The 12,955-nt window shown below is 30.6% G+C and overlaps 2 protein-coding genes across 2 annotated transcripts; both read left to right on the top strand.

The window, feature by feature from the left end:
* Positions 1-6,815: 6,815 nt before the first annotated feature.
* HELRODRAFT_126689 (hypothetical protein) lies at positions 6,816-6,998 on the top strand (the record flags this gene model as incomplete). Its single annotated transcript, XM_009024618.1, has 1 exon — positions 6,816-6,998. A coding segment is annotated over one exon (183 nt), but the record flags the coding sequence as incomplete, so codon positions are not given.
* Positions 6,999-8,251: 1,253 nt separating this feature from the next.
* On the top strand, positions 8,252-8,923 carry HELRODRAFT_162403 (hypothetical protein; the record flags this gene model as incomplete). The annotated part of the gene is made up of 1 exon (XM_009024617.1): positions 8,252-8,923. The coding sequence occupies one exon, from the start codon at positions 8,252-8,254 to the stop codon at positions 8,921-8,923; it is 672 nt and encodes a 223-aa protein (XP_009022865.1).
* Positions 8,924-12,955: the final 4,032 nt, after the last annotated feature.

The raw sequence follows: 12,955 nt of genomic DNA, 5'->3' as shown, positions 1-12,955 counted from the left end.
GGTGGTTGATGTATTAAGGTTGCTGATGTTTTAATGTTGTTTTTTTAATACAGACTGATAGCTAAATAATTGATGCTCATATATTTGGTGATGCTGAAGATTTTTATAATACACTTATTTTTTAAATCTATGAATGAGTTACCGACAATGCTAATTCGAGCAAATTTCGGTGATTCATAAACATCAAAAAATCAGATAAAATAACTTTGTAATAGAATAAGATAACAATACAATGCGACCAAAAATAACATTAAAAACAAGTAAACAAGTTTCACTGAACCGGGTGTGCACAACACACACAGCACACACATACGCACACACATACACACATTATACACAAACAAACACATTCATACTCACACACACATACACACATTAGTATTACACATACCTACACGCACATACATTACGAACAGATGAATGGAGGCCATCGCAAACTATCACGTACGCCATCTATCACGTCCAGCAGAACACAGAACTAACTCATTCTAATGAGAACAACGAATGCTTTTTCAATAATTTACATCTTTTGAATACATTTGAAAGTTACTACAAATTATTTGTTGGTTGACACAAACATTTTTTAATTAAAGCCTAAATTTAATTTTTTCTCATTTAATGAACAATTTTTGCTGTTATTATTCTTATTCAACAGTATATAAATATCTATATGCCTATATATATATATATATATATATATATGTCTTTATATATATATATATATATATATATATAGTATGCAATATTTATATACATAAACCGAATGGTTGGCATTAACCAATTTATAGTTCGTCTTTTCAAAAAGACAATACTGTACAAAATATGGTCTCTTTCCAGCATATACATATGTGTGTGGTGTACGTGTGACATTTGAAATATTTATGAGCTTTGTAATTTTAAACAAGTCAAAAACATCAAGCACATTCCACTGCAAAGGTTACTGTGATAATACAGATATTGGGTGACGCTAACAAACATATCCATAAATAAACATTTTATTCACATTTACGCGCGCACACACATACACACACATACACGCACATACAGCACATACACATACAAACTCAACATGGAGTCCATGTGTGTGTGTGTGTGCGTGTGTGTGTGTGTTGGTGTGTGTGTGTGTGCGCGCGCTAACGTATAAGTTGCTAATTGGCAAGATAATTTTAAACTGCTATAAGTAGTGAGAGGGTGAACATAGCTTGGGATCAGTTTGTTAGAGGGCCACCGAACAAACGTCATGTCGAAGGTTCCCTGCGTCTTACTGGGTCTGCTGCTTGTGCTGAGGTTGGCTCTACTATTGTTATTTTATTTCATTTCATCATCGTTACTATATCATTATTATCATTCAAAACTTCTATGTTTAATACCATTGAAAACGCGTAACATATGTTAGGATGTTAATGACAATGAAATTACAAATTGAAGGTATATTAGTACATATTAGTACATATAATATTAGTACAAACTGTCCTTAAACTTAATTTTAGTCATTGTATAATTTCCCTAATAAGCAGCAAACAATTTTTCAATTTATTTAAATCTACATTCGCTGTTATTTTGTTTAATTTTTAATAATTTAAAAATTAATTTTATTTCAAACTCTCAAACCCAGCTTATTACAGGCTAGTAAAGGAGTCTGGCCTGAATTGGTTGGCAAGGTAAATGTAATTTTATCGTTTTGTAGAGTTATTATTATTCAAAATTATCCGGGCTGTATATGGCCTCTAACGGGCCCCAGACATTCATTGCATTTGTCTTGTGGTTAGACCGGCTCTAAAAATTAAGTTATTACTTAATAAAATTATGAAAAAATTATTTATTCATTTATTTATTAAAAATTTATTTATTTATTTATTTATTAGTTCTTTATTAAAATCGTTAAATAAAATTTTATTAAATTCACGAAGACTGGTGAAGAGGCCAAAGCAATTATTCTTAGTGAAAGACCAGAACTAGAAGTAATGGTTTTTCTCTAATAAGATCTTAATTATTAAACTATTAATAAAAAAATAAATTTAAATGTGAACAATTAATTAAATCTATTAAATTATAATTTTCTTCTTAAGTATTTATTTGTCTGAGGCACCAGCAACAAAAACATCTTTGCGTTCCAACCAGAGAGTCGGAATCGATCTTAGTCGGAGATTTTTTGAGTAGTCGTAGTTGGAGTCGGATTTTTTTCTCCGATTCCGAGAAAATGTTATAAATTTAAAAAAAAATTTTTTTGAAATTTTTTCAACATTGTGCTTTTTTGAAATTAAATATGTGCAGCAATATGCAATCATCCTTAATACTGAAAATAAATGCTAGTGACATGAATAAAATCGAATATTTTTTCTTCGGTATGTTTTAAAACATAAATATAAAATTATTTTACGCAAAAAGCATTTATCACATTGACTGATTTTAAGTGTTTTTTAAAGTATTATTTCATTTAGTAGTGATAATAAAGTAAACTTATGATGCAAGAGTTGAAAAATATTTCTGGGTGTAGGAAACCGGAGTCCGGATCAGAAGTTTTTTTATCTCGACTCTCGACAGCGCTAAGCTTATTAACCATCACATAATCAAGCCGCCCTAGGTCCTTTTAAAACAAAAGGAAATTTGTTGCGTAACATTTAAGAAAATTTATTTTAATAATATAACGAATAGTTCAAAAAAATAATAGTTTTTATTATTATTGTAATTATATAATCCAATAATTTATCAAATAATACATTTCCCAGGTTCATGTTATTCCAGACGGTTCGCCAGTCACAGCTGACTTGAGAGAAGACAGAGTGAGAATCTTTGTGGACAAGAGTGGACGCGTTAATTCGAAACCTATGCTTGGATAAAGACGATAATATCAATAATAATAATTATTATTCTTAATATTATTACGCTGGCCATGATGATAAATATTTTTTATTCTAATATAATAGATTAAAAGTTTGTAAAGACATATATTTAATTACAAAAAATGGCTAAATTTGAATTTTGAAAAAATTATAAATTTTTAAACATTTGGTTTTTAAAAAATTATTCTTTCGAAATCCGCGTTAATCAAATTGTTGAAAAATATTAGTAATTATTATATTTATAAATAATTAATAAGTAAGTAAATAATTTCAAATTAACTAGTTTTGAATTCAAAAGTCTAGGTTTTACGTTCGAACGTGTGCGTGAACGTTCTCAAATTGAGCTATAAATTTCATAAGCAGACTGTTTAATTAGTTTTGGACTTCGATCCCCAACAACGTGAAACCTCATTCTTTTGAAAGAGCCAAATATTTCCTCGACATGGGTTGTTTTTTTATTTCATTTAAATATTAACTAAAAATACAGAAATAAACGATGTTGGAATAGCTAAAACAGCATATGTGGTCATTTTGTCAATAATTTTTTTAAGAAAACCTGCAGAAAAACAAAAGCAAAAGCAAACAGCTTTGTACTTGAACCAATCGTGTACCCGTCTACAATTTACAGGATTGCGTGCATGCAAACACGGAACATCAAATGTCTAAACACGGAACATCAAATAACTAAACACGAAACATCACATGTCTAAACATGAACCTAAACATCATTATTTCAATTGACGGCATCCAAAACTAAAAGGCGTGTGCATATTCTCGTCTGCAATGTTTTGTTTGGTTATCTTTGTGTTTGTAAGGATGTCTTTTTTCTAAATGTGGTCATTATGTTGTATTTTTGTCTAGACACAAAATAGAAAATATAAAATACAAAGGTTGGATGTCCTTGATGTTTTAAAACGTACTGTTAAATTAAACATGATTTTTGAGGATTCTGGGGTGAGCGATATAGGGAGTATTATCTCGTAACTTCAAATTCTGCTTAAAAATCGTTTTACGGAATTACAATTTCAAATTTTTTGAGAATTGTTTACAAAAAGTTAATTTTTAATAGTGTAAATTAATAAAAAAGTAAATTCTTGTAGTTGCGGTAATTCATATTGCTTACTCTACCGGGTGGGCCAGTCGGTGAAACTGGCGCCACAAAAGAAGAGAACGAGGGTGTTGTCATCCATAGTAACACAGACACCAGCACTTGAAGGAACGATGTATTATGTTATTGAACCGCAAAATTCTGGCGTCAGTCATGATTTTGGAAAAATATCGGTATTTAAAATACAAAAATTTTTTCAAATGAACATTGGAGAACTGCAATTCATAAAAATACAACCAAACAGAATTATCTTCAAGATAAAAGAAAAAACCCAAATAGAAAAAGCTTTAAAAATCGACTATATGATAGATACAAAAGTCAAATGCTATCCTCATAAATCACTCAATACAAGTAAAGGAGTTATCAAAACAACATTATTTAAATATTGCACAGAGGAAGAAATAAAAGAAGAATTGGAAAAACAAGGAGTTTGTGATATATATAACATTAAAATTTCAAAAAATAATCAGAAGTTAAGCACCAACACTTACATATTAACTTTTCAAAACCCACAGCCTCCAACAGAAATAAAAGTGTGTTACCAAACTTTAAAAATAGATAGATACATTCCACCTCCTATGCGATGCACACGATGCCAGAAATATGGACATCATCACAAAGTATGCAAAAGCAAGGAAATCATATGTGCAAAGTGTGGAAACCCAGGCCACAAGCACACGTGGGAATCTCCTTGTCAAAACACACCAAAGTGCTATCACTGCAATGAAATCCATGAAACATTTTCAAAAAAATGCCAAAAATTTAAAATAGAAAAAGAAATAATAAAGAAAAAAATTGACAATAACATATCCTACAGTCAAGCCAAAAATCAAATCTGCCAAGAAAATAAACCGTTATATTCTCAAATAGCAAAAAAGAACATTTCAATGTCAGACAAAGCTGTTCAATGTGAACTAATAAAAACACCAATAAATCATTGCATAGAGTCATTTAAAAAAAAACAAATATAGATGCTCAAAATCAAACACAAACCAAAAAATCAGAATCAAGTCAAAAAATAAAACAAACAAATAACAAACCCCCAAATCCAAAAGAAAATATGAATGAAAGTAATGACCCATATATGTTTCTTTCTGATGAAGACATGCATGATGACTGCTTCAATGATGATAGTGATGATGAAAGATGTACTAATTACAAATCAACAACAATTAAAAAGCCCAGCAGAAGTAAACACGGATCGTGATACAAAAAACACAACAAACAAAATAGAAAATAAAACAAAATTCAACCAGAGCAGCATAAATAAAAATAGTATATATCCATATGAAGACTTCCCAAACAGAAATGACAATAATAATATAATAATATTACAATGGAACATAAGAGGAATGAGAAACAATTTACCTGAATTACAAATATTAATAGCAAAATACAAACCTCACATCATCTGTCTCCAAGAAACAAAAACAACTGATGACAAACAAATAATCTTAAAAAATTATTCATCATACTATAAAGCAGCCACTCCAACTAAGACAAATCCATCAGCTGGAACAGCAATATATATACATCATAAGATCACACAATCTTCTCATCAACTAAAAACTGATCATCACTTCATAGCTTCAAGAGTCACATGCAACAAATCATTTACCATATGCAATGGATATATCAAACCTAATAATATAATGAAATCGGAAGAATTAAAACAGTTAATTCAACAAATCCCTAAACCGTTTCTCCTCGTCGGCGATTTTAATGCTCACAACCAGTTATGGGGATCCCAAAACTCAAATACCCAAGGCAAAGAATTAGAAAAAACTATTATAGAAAATAACATTTGCCTCATCAAACCAACAGCTCCAACAATGTTCCATGAGCACACAAATACATCATCCATAATTGACCTAGTTATGACATCCCCAACAATGTTTGAAGATATTGAATGGGAAGCTGAAGAGGATCTTCACGGCAGTGATCATTTCCCAATAACTTTAACAATGAAAATTAAAGCAACAAATTATGAATGTAACAGATTGAACTACAATAAAATAGATTGGAATAAATTTAAAGTAATGACAAATGAAATGATGAAGGATATTGAAGAAATTGATGAAAACTCAATGGACAAATGGATAGACATAATAACAACAATCATAAAACAGATAACGCCGACTACGCAAAATAAGAAAGATAAAATACTAAATCCATGGTTCAATAAAAATTGCAAAAGTGCAATTAAAGGAAAACAAAGAGCATTCAAAATATTCAGAGACAATCCAACACAAATGAATCTGATAAATTACAAAAAATTGAAAGCTGTAGCTCGGAGAGTTGTGAGAAATGAAAAGAAAACTTGTTGGGACTCATACGTCAATAGCATTAAAGGAGATACTCCCGTTAAAAAAGTGTGGCAAATGATTAGAAAAATGAAAAATAAAAATTCTGACAATAAAACAAATCACATCATCATCAATAAAAAAATATATGAAACAGATGAAGAAATAGCAAATGTGTTGGCTCAGAAATTTCAGCAATACACTAAAAATCAAAACAATATATTTGAAGCCATCAAAACCAAAAAAGAAAATAAACAGATAGATTTCAAAACTGAACATCAAGAATTTTATAATACCCCAATAACCATCAGAGAAATGTTACATGAAATTGACAATAGCAGAGATTCATCGCCTGGTCCAGATCAAATATCATATAAAATGCTTAAAAACCTTTCTCAAAAGTCACAAACAATACTACTCAAAATTTACAACTATATATGGTCGAATGGAAGACTACCAAAATTATGGCTCCAGGCAATAGTAATCCCTATAAGTAAGCCAAACAAATCAAAATCACAACCAAACAGCTACAGACCAATATCTCTGACCTGTTGCACATGCAAAATAATGGAGAAGATAATCAACAATAGATTAACTTGGTACCTTAAAAAAAATAAAATCATATCTGACGTACAATGTGGAGGCATCAAAGGAAGATCAACATTGGACCACTTGGTGTCACTAGAAACTTCCATAAGACAAGCTTTGAATCAGGGAAAGCAAGTAGTAACAATATTTCTTGACAGAAAAAGCATATGACACTGCTTGAAATTATGAAATTCTAAAGAATCTATATGAAGCAGGAGTAAGAGGACGTCTGCCAGAATTCATTCAAGCTTTTTTAACAACCGTACTTTCGTTGTAAAGGTCAATAACTCCCTATCAGAAATAATGTCTCCAGAATTAGGCATTCCGCAAGGAAGTATTTTGTCTCCAAACTTGTTCTGTCTAAGCATCAATAATATAACAAAAATAATCCCTAGAAACACAATGATAGCTCTCTATATGGACGACATAACCATTTCTTTCCAAGACAAAGACACCAATAAACAGAAATAAATAAAACCTTGAAGGATATAGAGAAATGGTCGAATGAAAATGGAATACAATTCTCAAAATCTAAATCAAAAGCAATATTATTTTCAAGAAAACGCAATAAAACGTATCCTAAACTGATTTTTCAAAACAATCTCATAGAATTCACTCCTCAATATAAATACTTAGGAATAATATTTGATTCAAAGTTAAATTTCATACCCCATATACAACAAATAAAGAAGAAATGCCTGAAGGCTCTCAATTTAATTAAAGCATTATCTCAATACACATGGGGCGCACATCAAAAGCATTTGACAACAATCTACAGATCAACAGTAAGACCAATATTAGATTATGGCGGCCCAGTATATGGTGGCACCAGGAAATCCTATATGAAAATCCTTGAGCCAATAGACAACGAAGCTTTAAGAAGATGTTTGGGTGCATTCAAAACATCTCCATCAAGTAGCCTTCATATATTAGCAGGAGAGATGCCACTATGTCTTAGACACCAAAAACTATCAATAAATTACTACCTCAAAATAAGAACTCAAATAGATAATCCTGCTTATAAATACATAATGAATAAAAATCGACCAACAAAAATTAAATCCATTCCCACAATTGCAATAAGATTAAAAGAATATATCAAAGAAATAGATAAAACAAAGATTTTAGAGGAGATAACCCACAAAACCCCTCCATGGCTAATGTCTTACCCCGAAATTGACACATCCATAACAAGTGCAAACAAAGACCAAGAGCTGGCAAAAACTATGTATAAAGAAAAACTAAGCAATAATGAAAATAATATTAAAATATATACAGATGGCTCGAAGAAAGAAAATTCAACAACAGCAGCAATCATCTTCCAGCAGCAATATCAATTTACCAACAGTCGTACTCAGCATCTTCCAAACTACACCTCAATATACACAGCGGAAATAACAGCGATAGACATGGCATTATCCTCCATATACAATTCAACAGAAAAAAACTATCAGATATTCACAGATTCGTTGTCAACTCTCCTAGCATTGAAACAGTACTATCCCCGCCATCAATTAATTCTTCAGATCCAAAACAAAATACATGATATAATAAGCAATAATAATCATATTTCATTAATCTGGATTCCTAGCCACATTGGTATTGAAGGAAATGAAAGGGTAGATCAATTGGCAGCACAAGCGCACTTGGATCCCCCATCAAACACTCCAATTCCATATTACGACATAAGAGTGATGACAAACGACCTCATATGTTCCAAATGGCAAAAAGAATGGGATAAAATAACTAACTTCCTCAAAATAGTTATGCCAGAACTAAATAGTTCACAAAACACCAAAATCAACGAACTTAGTAGAAACAATTTAAACATCATAAATAGATTAAAACTCGGTCATTCTAAAATAACTCATTCATGGATTCTCAACAAAACAAACCCTCCAATTTGCGAGAACTGTGATACAAAATTAACAATCCAACATATATTGATAGAATGTCAAAATTACAATGAAATCAGGAAAAAACATCAAATGCCAAATGATATCCGATCAATTTTCAAAGATGGAAAATTACAAAACCTGTTATCATTCATTAAAGAAATAAACATGTTCAACAACATTTAATTGCCTCACGGGTCAATGAAGATCCACAAAAGAAAATAGAATCAACAAAGACCAAGGGCGTAAAGATAGCCTATCAGAGCTAAAACGCCGTAAAACTGCAGAAGAAGAAGAAGAAGAATTAAACATATAATGTTTGCACTTTCTTAGGCATTAGGTAACATGTTTCCTTCATGAGATCAATATCCAACGGCATGGTTTTCGACAATCAACAAAACATTCAAACAATTCAGCGCGATGATTATCTTAACAATCAGGGCACAATTTGCAACCAACATCACAACCAGCCAAATAACTTCATGCATGCATCAGGAAAAATTTCTAATCCAATCAAAGAAACACATAAGTATGAAAGATTTTTACATGCATGATTTAGATAACCACAAAAACTAAGATAGAGAAGCAAGGAAGCAACTGAATGAAAGAAGCTACAGCGTGTCAACTGCAGATTGTCCGCGAAATTGATTTCGACGCGAAGAAATATGCATCTACATTTGCTGGCGCGTTGTGATCATGTGCTATTGCATGCTTGTTCAAAAGTATAATCTAATGCAATTATAAGAAATCATTCGGAGAGTTTTGTTATAATTAATCAACGCTGATCGGATGCATGCAGCACGATACGGAAAATGAAATCATGATTAAAAGACATTTGATTTTTAACAATACTTTGGAGGTATCAATTCATAACAATTTTGATTACATTTTAAGATAGAGTTAATTAATTAACTTTTTTATTATTTTTTGAAATAATTATTAACAAAAATATAATATAAAATTTTTTTGAAATATAAGGATATATATCATCTACTCACAGTGAAGTTATTTTGACAATCGTGTTTTTCACATAACAACTTCAGATCGACAAGGGAAACACGCCACACGCAATCATAAACAAACGCGCATTGCATGAACAACGCGCGTCTGTTTATACGCCCACACACCAGCAAATGCACACACACATACACACACATCCACAAACATTTGCATACAAACACACGCGCCGCGGACACATTAACATATAGCGCCTCTGATATCTACAATACAATACAAATTTGTATATACACATTTGCGATGCTCGAACGTTCGATATACATTTGCGATGCTCGATGACAGTTCAGGACAAAATGTCATCATGATAATTATAGAGGGTCATCATGAACAAACTAAATTGAAGCTAGTTTTCTGTGTTAACAACACCACAGATAATAAAACATAAAGTCAAAAAAATATTAAAAACAACTGAAACATTTGATGAAATGTGATGCACCCTTGCTTCATGAAAACAAACATTAAAAGCAGCAAGCTGCCAACAGACATTTTGCTTTGAGAGTCGTCATTCTTTTCTACATGTCAAAATCGCGAAAGTTTAAAATCCATCTCTTTGAAAATATTCCAGAAGAGTGAAGCGTTTAAATAATGGATCTCTGTACACAACTAACTATATGATGTGTTTAGTTTCAACGCAATATTGATAATTTTGTTATATTGTTTAATTTTTGATTCATGCCAATTTAACTTTTGTTTGTTTTAGTTCAATAATTTTTTTTGCATTTCAATGTTTATATTTACTAAAAACATCATCATAATAGTCATCATCATCTTATCAACATCAACTCAACATCATCGTCGTTACCATCTGTTTAACCATCATTTATATCCTTAATTGTCACCATCATCATCGTCATCAACATCCCCATAATTTTGAATGTTTTTCATCGATATCATTATTCTCATCATCATCATTGCTATAATCTTCATCACCAGCCACAGCTTCATCATCGTCATCACCATAAGAAAGGTGATTGTAAGTTTATTGAAGAGCAAGAAATGGTTCATAAACTCATCAACAAACAACTGGTTGTCAATGTTTCATTGGTGTTTGTGTCAGTCCTTTCCTACATTCATTCTCTTTCTGCTCTATTCAAAACTACAGCACACCTGGAAACCACGGCTTATAAAAAAAAACAACAGATTGTTCGCATGAATAGAAAATATTTTTATACCAGTTAACAAAATGTGAAGAATTCACATTAAAACAACTAATGAACGATTAAAATATTTAAAAAAAAAGATAATTTGATGTGAACCAAGGCTTTTTATAAAATACAAATATCTTTAAGCGTTTCATGAGTAAAACATTTTTATTATCAATCATAAATTACTATTTTATTTGCTATTTCTACAAATATTTATTTTTATTAGTAAAACAATAGAGCAGTAATTAGTTGATAGATGTACGCACACATGTGTTAAATCAATGAAAGATCTCAACACACTATCAAACAAACATCTCCCGATCAAATTTGTAATAAAATTGCACGTAAGAATGAAATGAAATGTAGCAACACTAACAGTCGAACGCCCACTCAGCTTGGCTGCTCGAGTCGACAGCGAACAGCACGACAATGTTATTAACACTTCTGCAGATTGACATCTCGAGTTTTAAAACGTTTCTAATTAATTCTAATTTTTATTTAACTATGTTTATATTTTATATAATTATATTTAATTTTAATTTGTCTTGTTTCATTTTAATATACTATATTTCATTTTACTATATCTTGTTTAATTTATCATAACGTAACAGAAAACTGTCAGCACCCCTGTCTGTTTTGTTACATTTCTTATTATACAACTTTACAATCGTTCAGTCGTATATATAATTTTATTACTTATTATTTTTTATCTCATTTAAATATTTTTATTTAATCATTTACTTATTCGTAAAAAAATTTGATAGTTAACGTTTGAAAGCGTCACATGAATGAATTAATACATACTTGTATATGTGCGTTAGGGAAGAATGATGAAACGCTTGCATGTTATATAGACAGGGGAAGATGGACAATGTATGAGAACGTGTATGGTTGGACAATATATAAGAATATATATATATATATATATATATATAAAGTATGTGTTTGTAAATGGACAATATATGTATGTATATTCAGGCAGGAAGATGAAAAACTTTTGATGTTACGTTGAATATATCTGCATAGTTTGCTACAGCATTTCATCTCCGAATGCATGTTAATGTTATATCATTGAGCCCAGCTAAGCATAGATACATTCAGAAAAGTTTTTTTAATTTCTGATAAGTGTAGCATGCCAATGAGCTTACGTGCAGAGCAGACGCAAGGCGTGGTAGGTGACAGGCGAAGACATTCGAATTTGTATTTGTATTCTATGCAACAGTAACAGTTTCTTTTTATTCATCCAACCATTTAAACCAAATTTTAGCCCATTCATTCACCCTTGCATGTGATTCCAATTTATTGAAGTAATTTATTTCATTTACCGGATATCTATAAATAGCAACCGCGTGACACACGTCATCTATTACGTCACGCATGTCTCCGATGAAAACATTTTTCATTGTGCATGTACAATAGGCAATGCAGTGAAGTAAGGAACGAATAAGTGGAGTGACACAAATTTTTAGTGCATCAACCCTGTTCTATGGAGTGTGACGAACAGGAATGATTGGCTGATTGAATTGCATTTTATTGCCTATAACAACAATATAATGGCACCAAATGGGGTTTTAGGATTGAGAACACCCGAAACAGAAAATAAAATTGAGGTGAAGGACATGTTGAATGAAATTTTCATATGAATTCGTATAAATGCTGACTAGAAACTGTTTCTAACTCTACCACAAACATAAAATTTTGTCAATGAGTGATTGCTACTATTTTTATTATAATTAACATTGTTGTGTTATTATTATTATTATTATTATTATTAATATCCTGTATTTGTCTGAATATAATGTCTTCAATTGCTGGTGTTGTACTATTATATTGTAGTTATGGCAGTATAAGTAGATAACAAATAACATCAACAACAAAAATTTATTCTATGATTAATAATAATAAAAGTAATGTATATGCAATTATTTTGATTGATTTGATTTTGATATATATATATAATATATATATATATATATATATATATATATATATATATATATATATGTATGTATATAATACAATTATTTATAAAGATCATTGCGTTTTCGGCATTTCT

Source organism: Helobdella robusta, assembly GCF_000326865.2.
Source record: "Helobdella robusta unplaced genomic scaffold HELROscaffold_4, whole genome shotgun sequence".
NCBI lineage: Eukaryota > Metazoa > Annelida > Clitellata > Rhynchobdellida > Glossiphoniidae > Helobdella > Helobdella robusta.
This window is presented reverse-complemented; position numbering and strand designations above follow the sequence as displayed.